Source organism: Amia ocellicauda, chromosome 12, assembly GCF_036373705.1.
Source record: "Amia ocellicauda isolate fAmiCal2 chromosome 12, fAmiCal2.hap1, whole genome shotgun sequence".
Lineage (NCBI taxonomy): Eukaryota > Metazoa > Chordata > Actinopteri > Amiiformes > Amiidae > Amia > Amia ocellicauda.
Window position 1 is genome coordinate 12273314 of NC_089861.1, and position 15313 is coordinate 12288626.

Consider the following 15313-nt stretch of genomic DNA (forward strand, 5'->3'; position numbering starts at 1 on the left):
CATCATTATGGTTTTTATTGATATTACAATTTATTTTTGTTTTCTCAAAGACACTGAGAGTTTCTTTAGACGTTTTATTTGGTAATGTTGTAGTACGGGGTGGATATACTGTACTTCACATCCTGCCCGCAAAATGCAGTATTTATTGTCTTTTAAATGAAGTGAGTGCGTCATTTATAAGCCAAGAGGTAATAATAAGCAAGAAGAATACAAAAGCAATCCACTAAACTGGACTTAATACCATTACCAGACTAAGTGTTGTACTTTGTTTTGGCGGTTGCATCTTTAGGTTTTAGATTTAAAATAAGCTTTAATAAGATTGCCAGTGAGGTATTTGCATTAACAGTAACAAACCCAGCAAGCGCTCAACATGAATAATCAGGAAAGGAACAGTTAAGAAGACGTGTTACTGGTGGAGTTGTTATTATTATTATTATTATTATTATTATTATTATTATTATTATTATTATTATTATTAATAATAATAATAAAACAAGTTCAATTATCAAAGACAGACAAGAGAATATTACAACATATTGGATTTGCTGAAGAGAAACAGCTTGGACTTTCTTTTCTACTGGGTCCTATGTTGAGCACTATTTGTGATTATGCCTTTAAGACTGGGAAGGGACACTGTGAGCTCACAAGAGGACCCTGATGGTGTGTGGATGCGCTCGTCTTGTTATACCTGCTCGTCCTCTGACACACTTTTCTTTGTTCGTGGTCCTGGATGTGCGCTGACCACATGATGGCTCCCCACTGATGCTTTAAAGTTTGTTTAAGTTAGGAATAGTCATCTAAATCCTCAGACATAAGAGCTGGTGATAACTTGTAAGCGTTAAAGTTTGGCTGCAAACAACATCGTGCAAGTTTGGACTAGTGGAGAACATTGCACTTGAACAATGCAACATGAAAACTACTGGCACAGCCACATCTGCAGGGGGATGCTGCCTTTTAAGGGATTTTGTTTTCTGTCTTGAATGAGGATTCTTTTTCTCACTGAACTCCACAAGAGTCTGTCACTTTCGGCATTTCAAAATACATGTATTCACACGGGTCATAAGGGACTGCTTATGCCAGTTGACCAGAGGAAGTTCCGCACCTTCAGTGAGTGCCAACAAGTCCACATGGGCAAACCGATCAGTGCTCAGCGCCAGTGAAGTCGCCTGCAGCTGTGTGGGTTTGCGAAAGGATGGTAATACACGCAAACCAAGAGCTGATCCTCAACAGACACTTTTCCTTGGGTGAAGCAGAGGACCTGGCTCACTGGCAGGGTTTACCGCCCTCCGAGCCCCTTACTGAAGGGCTTTACCCCCTGACCGTCGAGCACCCGACCCAGGAGCTGTGGCCGGTCAATGAGACTAACGCCACCGACTGCGGGGAAGTCATCCTGCCGTACGGCGACGTGGAGAAGGTGATCATCGGCATCGTGTTGTCCATCATCACCCTCACCATCATCGGGGGCAACTCTCTGGTCATTATATCGGTCTGTATTGTGAAGAAGCTCAGACAGCCCTCAAACTACCTGGTGGTGTCTCTGGCTGCGGCGGACCTCTCTGTGGCCCTGGCTGTCATGCCCTTTGTCATCATCACTGACCTGCTGGGCGGGGAATGGCTTTTCGGAAAGTTCTTCTGCAATGTCTTCATCGCCATGGATGTTATGTGCTGCACGGCCTCCATCATGACTCTTTGCGTCATCAGCGTGGACAGGTGAGGTTGTTTAATAGTGGTATAATGGGGGGGGGGGGGGGGGATGCAATTACTTTGGATTATTAACTTTTTGCATTGGAATGTGCAGTGCTTTAGCGACCTTATCTTACCCTGTAGCAAGACCTATGAGATTCACTCCCCCATCTCATTTAGGTATAGACTATAGACTGGGATGCCATTGGGATGCCAACATGTACAGCTAACACATATTTAGAGCAGGTATCGTGCATATGTGCGCCAGTAATTCATAGCCTACCTGTAGGGGAACAACAGCTCATTACCCAGTAAGGCCAGCCTTAATAGAGGTCTGTGTGTTAAACACCTTGGCAGCTACTTAAAAAAATGAAAATGTGATTGACCCGAAACCGAGCACAAGGACAGGAGAAAGTTTAAAAAAAAAAAACCATTTATCCCTTGCTGTTTAGTATCTCAGATTTCCAAGTGTCATATTGTAGTTATAGATATTTTAATTAGCCTACTTGGAGAAAAAGAAAGACTAGAAATAAGTAAAATATGTTGTCTTCAGACTTTAAACTGCTGGCAATGCCTCCTGTTAGAAAAACCTACCTTTATTTCCCCCATCAAATTCTATAAATATTTTCTTTTTGGAGGAAAATTGTTCAATTCAAATAAATTATCTCTGACCAATATCCCAAAATGGTTTATATACTGTTTTCCACCCAACATTATACTATGGACACAATAAAATAATCAACTCTGAATGGGGAAGATGTTCAGTCAACCCAGTTATTGAGAGGGAGTGCTAGCATGATATTTATACGATGTAGAAAAATAACAGGTTCCTGCTCTCCCTTTAAAGGACATGCACCCCCTTCTCTTAATGTCACAATATGTAAGGAGAATCGCATGAGTTAGAGCTGTGGCCTTTACATGCTCACCAGAGATCTTTGCTGCACGCCTTGAATCTGTGAGAGCATGTGAGCCTCAGCATATTATGGCCAGAAAGAGACCTGTAAGCATGAAGGGACTAAGGACAGTGTGCAGTTTGTTTTGTTTTTGCATTGTGTGAATTCTGCATGTGTTTGCTTATCAAGGATCTCCAACATTGACATATGTGTTGGGAGAGTTGCATTTGGGGGTGAGCTCATGACATTGGACGGGACATTGTCTGTTGAATGATTTGACCGTTCTGTCATTACTCCTGGGCAGTTATCTGATGCTTACCAGTTTAGTGTAGACCTCTATCTGTTGAAGCTATAAAGCTACTTGTTTATTGGATAGGACAGCTCTGATAACCAAATGCAATGGAGAATGAGCTGCTTGCTAGCACACTAAATCAGTCATACTAAATGATATGTTATCAAAATCAACAAATTATCCAGTGCTATGCAAATAATATAAAGTTTTAAACAGTGCTGTTTTTTGAACCGGAGCATTTTCTGAGTTTGAACACTGTGCAGTCAATTTGATATAAGCTGTAGAGAGACATTTCTACTTGTCTTGTATAGCGTTTTCACAAAGCTCCCTTTGACAAGGAAAAAGGTTCAGCTTGTGAAAAATCAGACCCCTGGTTCTCTCTATAACAAGCTGCAGCGTCCTTAAGAGGGTTACGCAGAGTGAAATAAATGCTTTAATGCACATTTTAAATAGGTTTCTGTGCTGAGTAATTTGTTGCATTGTGAATAATAATGTCCTGCAAAGTAGTGTGCTAGACTGACAACCCCACTGTGATTTTTGATTATGAGTCACTCTCGAATGGTAATGTACATTTTTAAGCGAGGCAACGATAAAAATAAAAAAAGTACTTTGATTTTTGATTGCTGGATTTCAGACTAGAAGTGATACTTTATTTATTTATTTTTATATTTTTTTAAGACCATATCCCTCTCTACAGGAATATACTGTGTATATGTATTTATCAATTTATATAATTTCTGTTTGAGTAAATTATGTTCTCTGCATATCAGTATAATGCCACTGAATGGCAATGAAAGTAACATTTTTTGCTTCATATTAGCAGCAGCTTCAGGAAATCAAGCATGATTCCATTTACCAAATAACAAAGGAAGAGTTATAACTTAATTAGAGCCAAATGATTAGTTAAAATATATGATGCAATTGCTAGTTATGATCTCAGTATATGGCTACACCTATACAAAATTAATAATCTGCAGTTTAATGCTGCATTTCTCAGTAAGTAAACATTATGTCATCACATTCTAATGTTGTTAGCCACTTTTTCTTAAGACCTGAGGCATTGTGGGAGATGTGTGTAGACAAGTGTAGACTAAAGTCTATTCACACCTTTCATTTTATTGGCAGATTCATGTATTTGAATAACAATTTTACATTAAACCACACTTATTTATCTATGATGATTACTTAACATATAATTGGTAAATAGTTATTTTTTAGTTGTTGTTTTTTAAATTAAATTACATAGTTGACCGGACAAAGTTCTAACAGGGGGCCAGATTAAATCAAAACTTTGACCCACCTGCTAAAGCAAACTACAAACCTGAACATCATAGTGGTTACATTTATGATTAGAAGAAAGTGGCATCTAAATGAAAATGAAGCTGCAACTGAGTACAGTTCTGTAGTTTTCTGTTAGCAGGTGGGTCAAAGTTTTGATTTAATCCCAGCCAGGGTGTGTGCAAAGTTATGACTGACTGTTGCAGTTAAATTGACCCACCTCCTGTTTTAACTCAATTAAGCCAGCTGAGGAAGTATTAGTTATCTATATTTCTATGCTTATGGGTGTGTGTATATGTGATGCACAAAAGTAAACCTGTATTAATTGTAAATTATCTCTAAATTGTCACAGCTGCATATTTCCAAATCCTCCAAAACCACAGCTTCAATGTGATACAATTCAGAGGAATGGACTATGTAATCTTCTTAGCCAGCTGACACATTCACTTTTTGGAAAGTGAGCAACTACTTTTATTGATTGTGCACGTCTTTAATTTCCTTTCAAAGCATGCATGAATATACTGAGACTGTAAGCCTGGACTGCTGTAAGAAAACATATATATATATATATATATATATATGAATAATTATACACTTATGCTTTATTTTTATACAGTGATGCTGTTGTACATTTTGTTGTTATGGTATGTGTAACAAAATGGCAATAGATTCAGGAACAGACAGTCACCGAAATACAGCCTTTCAGGTGTATTCATCAATGTAAAATACATATTTGTGTTTTCTATTTACTTCTTGCAAAACCATATATTGTTTATGTATTCAAAAAGAAACGCATTTGAATTCAAAATGTAACAAATAGTTGTAATGCTCCATAAAATCCATACAAAAGTGTACAGCTATGTACATACATACATATATACACATACTTCATTCATATATAAATACACACATGTTTATGTCTTTTCCTTAAAAAAACATCTGTGTTTTCTTCCAGTAGAGAAAGCTTTTACTATTTGTGTATTAGAACTGACAGATATTGAACTCTCATCCCTTTGGAGTAATTTTCTTTCTTTCTATGTCAGACTTTACTGAAGCCCATCACTTTACTCATTACACCTTTCAGTCATAGCCCATTAAGAGGTCAATTGGATTTGAAATGGGTTTCAGACTACTGTAGATGGTATCAGGGGCAATAAAGACAATTCTGCCAATACATAACAATCATATAGGACTATAGAACGGTAAAGAAACTGTTATGAGACAACAACAAAAAAACGGAAAAAACAGTATAAACTATAGAAAGTAAATGTAAAACATAAACAAAGTAAACATGTACATCTCCATTTTGATTATTCAAAAATTTGCTGTTTTTTAATACTGAATAATATTGTTTTTATTTAAATACCTTATATTTCAATTTAATGTCATTTTAATATATACAAACTAGGTAATTCTGTTATCAGGCACTCAAAGGCATAACTTATATTCTGTTGAACTGCCTTATGATGTATTATGTGAGGTGTTAACGACCTTTCAATAATTCTGCCCACTCATTTGCAGTATTAACATAGAAATGACAGCAAGCTGATTACAGTGAACTATGGAATAATAAAAGCAGTAATCATTCTACTTCACACAAACATATCAGCAAATATACACTTGTCCTCGGAATTCTAGAATATACTTTTTACAGAAAGCTGTGGTATTCTATAGAATCAATGTTTTTCATTTTTAACTCTTAATTTTACACCTATTTACAAGTGATTTGTTTTCAGTAGTCTATACTTAAATAATGTTAGTGTCGTATATATATACACATCGATCAGCCATAACATTATGACCACCTGCCTAATATTGTGTAGGTCCCCCTTTTGCCAGCAAAACAGCCCTGACCCGTCGAGGCATGGACTCCACTAGACCTCTGAAGGTGTGCTGTGGTATCTGGCACCAAGACGTTAGCAGCAGATCCTTTAAGTCCTGTAAGTTGTGAGGTGGGGCCTCCATGGATCGGACTTGTTTGTCCAGCACATCCCACAGATGCTCGATTGGATTGAGATCTGGAGAATTTGGAAGCCAAGTCAACACCTTGAACTCGTGATTCATCAGACCAGGCCACCTTCTTCCATTGCTCCGTGGTCCAGTTCTGATGCTCACGTTCCCATTGTAGGTGCTTTCGGCAGTGGACAGGGGTCAGCATGGGCACCCTGACTGGTCTGCGGCTATGCAGCCCCATACGCAACAAACTGCGATGCACTGTGTGTCCTGACACCTTTCTATCAGAACCAGCATGAACTTTTTCAGCAATTTGAGCTACAGTAGCTCGTCTGTTGGACCGGACCACACGGGCCAGCCTTTGCTCCGCACGTGCATCAATGAGCCTTGGCCGCCCATGACCCTATTGCCGGTTCACCGCTTTTCCTTCCTTGGACCACTTTTGATAGGTACTGACCACTGCAGACCGGGAACACCCCACAAGAGCTGCAGTTTTGGAGATGCTCTGACCCAGTCGTCTAGCCATCACAATTTGGCCCTTGTCAAAGTCGCTCAGATCATCAACTTTGAGAACAACATGTTCACTTGCTGCCTAATATATCCCACCCACTGACAGGTGCCATGATAACGAGATTATCAGTGTTATTCACTTCACCCGTCAGTGGTCATACTGTTATGGCTGATCGGTGTGTGTGTATATATATATATATATATACACCAATATATATACACCGTATATTACCAGTGTCATGGAATTGACATTGACAATATCCTTTGAGAACATTATGAAATCTTTGGAAAACATGGGTAAAGCAAGACAAATTAGAGGAAATCCATCATGCTTTTTCTCAAAAACATGGGACAATTCCCAGGATAAACATTTACAGTTTCTATGTTTCCCATTTCTTTATAAAATGTTTGTTTTTTCATGGTTTTCCATTATGTTTTGAAGCTCTGTGAAGATATGCACAGTGGCACTTATAGGTCTTCATTTACCTAGTGTTCAAACAGCTAGTGATGATACTTGCAAGTGCAGTTGTTTTTTTGGTTCTTGTTGGATCATAAGCAACCATGAGAATATTTACACTACAGTCACAGGAGTCCAACAGCAGGTGTTTATACAGCAGGACACCACCAAGAAAAGCCAGCTTCTCAGGCGACCTCTGCAAAGACAGCAGATGCATGGGTCTACTGGGAGCTGCAGTCAACATGTCAAATGACAGCCACTAGAGAAACTGGGTCCTAAGTCTTCCAGCTGCCACAGAGAGAGCTAATAAATGATTGGATTGCATTGTAAACATGCTGTGTGCTCGTTCCTGTCTGTCACCTTCAGAGTTGTGCAGGGTGTGAGTACTTCTGCCCTTAGTATCCTGCAATGGCAGATCCTCCATCACACTCAGTGTCAGTCTTCTAAACAATATCAGTTCCATGTGAAATCTCAGGGGAAGTACACCACCTTGCTCTTTCACACTTGTAAAGGAAAAAAATATCATGTGACAATGTTTTTCTCTTTCTCCATGTTTAGCTTTTATTTAGAGGGTTGACTTTAATGTTGCAATGCTTTCAATTTACAGATACAGTTCCGAGGGCCTGATTCTTTAAAAAATATATTTTGTAAGCACCAGCATACAATTGTTAAAGATATTAGTACTTCATTAGTTATCTGATAAGACTGTAAGTGTGGCTAATGATTTTGCATGTGGCACATTGGGTGGGTGCACAGTAATTGATGGATTTGCACAGGATTATATATATATATATATATATATATATATATATATTCGTTACCGGTGGGGGGTTGTCAGTCCGGGGTTCAAGAGGGAGAATGGTCCAGGTCCAGAAAAAGGGTCATAAGCCAGTGAATCCGTCAACTGTGAGCTTTACCCTTCTTTCTCCTGCTCTTCCACTCTCTCGCCTCTCGCCTCTCGCCTCTCGCCTCTCGCCTCTCGCCTCTCGCCTCTCGCCTCTCGCCTCTCGCCTCTCGCCTCTCGCCTCTCGCCTCTCGCCTCTCGCCTCTCGCCTCTCGCCTCTCGCCTCTCGCCGTCTTCTCGCCCTCCTGTGCACCTTGCTACCCCAGCCAAGCATGCACACACTGGTTTGCTTCCCGCTTCCTTTTATAGGGGAAGTGGTGGGCGGAGCTATGGCCATCAGGAGCCCTGCTGGCTTCTGGGGTTTGGAGTCTTGGAGGAGAGGTTTTGTAGTCTCCTCCACTGAAAGACCCGCCGTGACCACAGCCTTGCCTCTCACACTGCCACAATATATATATATATATATATATATATACATACAGTGGCTGTCAAAAGTATTCACCCCCCTTGGACTTTTCCACTTTTCATTGTGTTACAACATGAAATCAGAATGGATTTAATCAGGAGTTTTTGCCACTGATCAACACAGAAAATGTCCATAATGTCAAAGTGAAAAATATAATCTGCAATTTGTTCTAAATTAATTTACAAATACAAAACAGAAAATAATTGAATGCATAAGTAATCACCCCATTTGCTATGACACACCTGATTGAGCTGCAGTGAAACCAGTTTTCTTTAGAAGTCACATAATTAGCTGAATGGAGCTGAATTGCACCTCTGTGCAATTAAGGTGTGCCACATGATTTCAGGTTAAATACTCCTGTCTCTGGGAAGTCCCACAGTTGGATAGTACAATTCCTAACAAAAACAACATCATGAAGACGAAGGAACATGCAAATCAAATCTGGAATAAGGTTCTTCAAAAGCATCAATCAGGGGTGGGATATAAGAACATTTCCAAGGCATTGAATATCCCCCAGAGCACAGTAAAGTCCATTATTAAGAAATGGAGAGAATACAGAACAACTGTGAATCTGCCTAAATCAGACCATCCTCAAAAACTGAATATCCGGGCGAGAAGGGCACTAGTCAGGGAGGCCACCAAGAGGCCTATGGCAACTCTAAAGGAGTTACAGTCTGGGAGACACTGTGCACACTGCAACAACTGCCCGGGTGCTTCTCAAAAGTGGCCTTTATGGGAGAGTGGAAACACTCACAACAAATCTAGCAGTAGAAATAGAGCTTTTTGGCCTCAATGCTAAGCACTACATTTGGCGTGAGCCTAACACCGCACATCATCCTGAGAACACCATCCCTACCGTGAAGCATGGTGGTGTCAGCATCATGCTATGGGGATACTTTTCTGCATCAGGGCCTGGTAAAGATAAAGAGCAAAATGGATGCAGCAAAGTAATTAGAAATCCTGGAAGAAAACCTGCTGAAGTCTGCCAGAGACCTGGGACTTGGGAGAAGATTAATCTTCCAGCAGGACAATGACCCCAAACATACAGCCAAAGCCACACTGGAGTGGCTTAAAAACAACAAGGTCAATGTCCTGGAGTGGCCCAGTCAAATCCAATTGAGAATATGTGGAAAGAGTTGAAAATTGCTCTTCACCAAAGGTCCCCATCCAACCTGATGGAGCTTGAAGAAGAATGGGCAAAAATTGCAGTGTCCAGATGTGCAAAGCTGGTAGAGACTTATCCACATAGACTCATGTCTGTAATTGCTGCCAAAGGTGCCTCTACCAAATATTGACTGAAGGGGGTGATTACTTATGCATTCAATTATTTTCTGTTCTGTATTTGTTATTAATTTAGAACAATTTGCAGATTATATTTTTCACTTTGACATTATGTGTTGATCAGTGGCAAAAACCCCTGATTAAATCCATTCTGATTTCATGTTGTAACCCAAAGAATTGTTTAAAATTCCAGGTGGTGAATACTTTTGAGAGCCACTGTATATTATTACCTCCTGCACGTATTATTTTTTATTGTTATAAAATTCCTCCTGTGCATGTCAGAACTGTGGCTTTTGTACACACATTTCATGTCTGGATTCATGCCCAGGTTACAGAGTTAAAGTGTAACATTTTTACTGGATAAACTACATTGGAAAGGAATATATCATACAATACAGTTTTTGTGAAATGTGGTTAAAGATAAATTATAAAACTAGCATCTTAGAACTATACTTAAAATGTATTTACTCCTGCAATGTACTGATAAAAAAATATGCCTCAATTTAATAAAATAAGATTACTGTAGCAATCATTTTTTACATATTCCTCATTTACTAGGGAGGGTTTTAATCTGATATGTTGTGGCTGTAGGGACAAGGAGGGAAAGTGTCCCACAAATGTTTAATATTGGCTTCATGTGAAACAGAATGGATGATAAAGTAATTTTTTTGAAAGTGACTTTGCAAATGGATTATATCCAGAGTCCTTGGCATACTTAGCTTACTACTTCATATTCCTAGCCAAAATGTTGGATACTTTTTGCACTATTTTACAGTCATTTTACAGTGAACAGATTGCACAACTGAAATATTGGGATACTTCCCTTTCTGTTTGAGTGTGTCTGCTGGGGGTTTATTAAGTAAATATGTAAACAATAATAATTTGTATTGTTTGAAAGTATTCACACATACTTGGAAACCATTATTTGATTAAATAAGTTTAATAAATAATATGTATTATATATATTTTTTCATCATCAACGTACTTTCAGAGTGACTCATCCTAGAGGCACACTTTATGGTAAATGTCTGTTATTCCAATAACATTACTTCCTGTAGAGTTCATAGTAAATGGAAAGGAAGTAAGCATGAACTCATTGCATATTAAATTATGATTCATACTAATACTATTTCATTTTTTCACAATAAATTACGAATGAACAGACACATAATATAAGTGTAACAACTTATGAACATGGACAGACGGGTGTAACATTGTGACTGCCACTCTTGATAAATCATGCCCTGTATTATTGTTGCTGGCTGGTTTATTTCTGGCAAAAGAGCACAGCCTTTAAGAGTGCCAGCATCTCTCCTTCGTACTCTGCAATTGCTTATTGATGAGCACTCATGACAAATATTGAGTTTCCTGACTCTTCTGTTGCTCTGGCTCCAAGTGTGTGGAGATTTATTCAATGATTCAATAGTCTTAATATATAAGACTACTATATAATACCTTCCGCCGTAATCTCCGTTCTGACTCCCCCTCCACCTTTGCTTCAACTGCCCTCACTCTCTTACCTTCCATTGACTGTTTTTCCCATCTATCTGTCAACTGCACTACCTCCTCTTTGTTCTCCTCACTCACCTCCTCCCTTGGCTCTCTCTGTCCTCCCACGTCTCGTCTTGCCTGTCCCTCTCCTCCTCAGCCTTGGCTCTCTGCTGTTCTCCGCTCAACCCGAACTAGTCTGCATGCCGTCGAACAGAAGTGGAAAAGGACCAAACTCCCAGCTGCCCTCGAAGTCTACCACTCTCTACTGTCCACATTCTCGTCCTCTCTCACCTTAGCCAAGAAGTCTTACTTCCAATCACTCTTCGAATCCACTGTCAACAACCCCCGCAAACTCTACTCCACCTTGTCCTCCTTCCTTGCCACCCCCCTCCTCCTCCCTCATCTCTCACTGCTGATGATTTTGCCTCCTTCTTCTCCTCCAAGATTGCAGACATCCGCAGGTACTTCAACAGTCCCCCCTCCTTTCCATCACACCCAAACCTCCCACCAATCAAGCTTCCTTTTTCTTCACCTCTCTCAGATGCTGAAGTTTCTGCTCTCCTCCTACGTCACAAACCCACAACGTGTGCCCTGGACCCTCTCCCTTCTCGCCTCCTCCAAGCGACCGCTCCTGATCTTCTCCCTTTCATCTCCTCCCTCCTCAACTCCTCACTCCTCTCTGGCTGTTTCCCCTCTGCATTTAAACAAGCTGCTGTCATCCCACTCCTCAAGAAACCAACCCTTGACCCCAGCTCTCCTCAGAACTACCACCCTGTCTCCCTACTCCCCTTCCTCTCAAAGACTCTCGAGCGGGCGGTCCATCGGTGGACCGGTCCTACCAAGTGACATGGCGAGGTTCCTCGTCCACCCCCCAAGCTCTCCTCACAGGCGTACCCCAAGGCTCTGTCCTGGGACCGCTCCTGTTCTCTCTCTATACTCGCTCCCTGGGCCCCCTCATCACATCCCATGGTTTCTCCTACCACTTCTACACAGATGATGCCCAGATATTCCTGTCTTTTCCCGCTTCTGACCCTCTCATCCTCTCTCGCAGCTCTTCCTGTTTGCCTCTGTCTGGATGCACTAGCACCACCTCAAGCTCAACCTCTCCAAATCGGATCTCCTCTTTTTCCCCACTCTTCATCACCTTCTGCTGATCTCTCCATCTCGATCCCCTTGGAATCTACCCCACTCTTTCCTTCTTCTTTTGCTAAAAATCTAGGAGTGACCCTCAATCCTGTGCTCTCCTACCCCCAGCACATCACCACGCTGACATGCACCTGTAGATTCTTCCTGAGCAACATATGCCGGATCCGTCCCTTCCTCACCAACTACTCGATTCATGCCCCAAGAACAAGCAAGAACTAAAGACAGCTGCAGTGCAAGCCTGGCAGAGCATCACCAGGGAAGAAACCCAGCATCTGGTGATGTCTATGGGTTCCAGACTTCAGGCAGTCATTGACTGCAAAGGATTTGCAACCAAGTATTGAAACTTACAATTTAATTCATGATTATGTTAGTTTGTCCAAATACTTTTGAGCCCCTACAATTGGGGGACAACATAGTAGCACATCTTGATTGTTTCCTTTCAAATCCATTGTGGTGGCGTACAGAGCCAATTATTATTATTATTATTATTATTATTATTATTATTATTATTATTATTATTTTATTTCTTGGCAGACGCCCTTATCCAGGGCAACTTACAACATAAGTGCAATACAAGGACAATTGTTTCACTGTCCACATATTTATGGACCTAACTGTATATTAAGCATATTGAATCATTGAATAAATCTCCACACACTTGGAGCCAGAGCAACAGAAGAGTCAGGAAACTCAATATTTGTCATGAGTGCTCATCAATAAGCAATTGCAGAGTACGAAAGAGAGATGCTGGCACTCTTAAAGGCTGTGCTCTTTTGCCAGAAATAAACCAGTCAGTAACAATTATACAGGGCATGATTTATCAAGAGTGGCAGTCACAAATTTACACCCGTCTGTCCATGTTCATAAGTTGTTACACTTATATTACGTGTCTGTTCATTCATAATTTATTGTGAAAAAAGGAAATAGTATTAGTATGAATCATAATTTAATATGCAATGAGTTCATGCTTACTTCCTGATGACAATTATGTCACTTTCCAAATATTTATGGACCTAACTGTAAAAAGCTATTCAGTGTTGTCCACAGATTTGTGGACACTGCGTAGAGTTGCACCAACAAAACAAAAAGACTCACCAACAAAACAGACTGACGCAAGCATGTGTTTTAATAAAGCATCCATTTAGTTATATAGATTAATTTATCTGCTAGAGTATGTCTGCTATTTTCCTTGATTTCCTTCATTTGTTTTGTTTTGTTTGTTTCCGCTGCTTTTTTGTCTTGGTTGCACCTTTAAATATTAGTTTGTTAATAATTTAAGGACCTCAGTTAGCAAGCCAGAGAGCAAGGTCTTTTTTGATTTTGTGCGATGTCATAATTGTTGGGGCAAGCACATCCTCCATGATTAAGGGGGATTGAATGAATGTGGATTATGTTGTATGCAATGATATGTTTTCATTACCAGGTGTTATTAAATACTATATACAGTGTTTAGTAGAATATTGCAAATATAGTATTGTTTATTGTGCTATGGCAGGAAATAGAGTTTTAAGAAAAACATGAGGAATATTCCAGAAGGTGGTTTGTTTGCATGGTAGAGTAGTATATACAGTATACACTCACCTAAAGGATTATTAGGAACACCTGTTCAATTTCTCATTAATGCAATTATCTAACCAACCAATCACATGGCAGTTGCTTCAATGCATTTAGGGATGTGGTCCTGGTCAAGACAATCTCCTGAACTCCAAACTGAATGTCTGAATGGGAAAGAAAGGTGATTTAAGCAATTTTGAGCGTGGCATGGTTGTTGGTGCCAGACGGGCCGGTCTGAGTATTTCACAATCTGCTCAGTTACTGGGATTTTCACGCACAACCATTTCTAGGGTTTACAAAGAATGGTGTGAAAAGGGAAAAGCATCCAGTATGCGGCAGTCCTGTGGGCGAAAATGCCTTGTTGATGCTAGAGGTCAGAGGAGAATGGGCCGACTGATTCAAGCTGATAGAAGAGCAACTTTGACTGAAATAACCACTCGTTACAACCGAGGTATGCAGCAAAGCATTTGTGAAGCCACAACACGTACAACCTTGAGGCGGATGGGCTACAACAGCAGAAGACCCCACCGGGTACCATTCATCTCCACTACAAATAGGAAAAAGAGGCTACAATTTGCACAAGCTCACCAAAATTGGACAGTTGAAGACTGGAAAAATGTTGCCTGGTCTGATGAGTCTCGATTTCTGTTGAGACATTCAGATGGTAGAGTCAGAATTTGGCGTAAACAGAATGAGAACATGGATCCATCATGCCTTGTTACCACTGTGCAGGCTGGTGGTGGTGGTGTAATGGTGTGGGGGATGTTTTCTTGGCACACTTTAGGCCCCTTAGTTCCAATTGGGCATCGTTTAAATGCCACGGCCTACCTGAGCATTGTTTCTGACCATGTCCATCCCTTTTTGACCACCATGTACCCATCCTCTGATGGCTACTTCCAGCAGGATAATGCACCATGTCACAAAGGTCCAATAATTTCAAATTGGTTTCTTGAACATGACAATGAGTTCACTGTACTAAACTGGCCCCCACAGTCACCAGATCTCAACCCAATAGAGCATCTTTGGGATGTGGTGGAACGGGAGCTTCGTGCCCTGGATGTGCATCCCACAAATCTCCATCAACTGCAAGATGCTATCCTATCAATATGGGCCAACATTTCTAAAGAATGCTTTCAGCACCTTGTTGAATCAATGCCACGTAGAATTAAGGCAGTTCTGAAGGTGAAAGGGGGTCAAACACAGTATTAGTATGGTGTTCCTAATAATCCTTTAGGTGAGTGTAGTATATACAGCTCTGGAAAAAATTAAGAGACCACTGCAAAATTATCAGTTTCTCTGGTTTTACCATTTATAGGTATGTGTTTGGGTAAAATTAACATTTGTGTTTTATTCTATAAACTATTGACAACATTTCTCCCAAATTCCAAATAAAAATATGAATGGAATGGAATGGCTGCCATACATGTAGAGGTGCTGATTTAAGAAAAATTTGCAGTGGTCTCTTAAT

General features: G+C 40.3%; 1 protein-coding gene across 1 annotated transcript in view; it reads left to right on the top strand.

Moving 5' to 3' along the window:
* Nucleotides 1-660: 660 nt before the first annotated feature.
* Nucleotides 661-15313, top strand: part of LOC136764362 (5-hydroxytryptamine receptor 7-like) — a 40551-nt gene continuing 25898 nt past the window's right edge. The window contains exon 1 of the mRNA XM_066718354.1: nt 661-1710. Within this exon, the coding sequence (XP_066574451.1) occupies nt 1193-1710 (518 nt within the window). The 5' untranslated portion in view covers nt 661-1192. The remainder of the gene's footprint in view (nt 1711-15313) is intronic.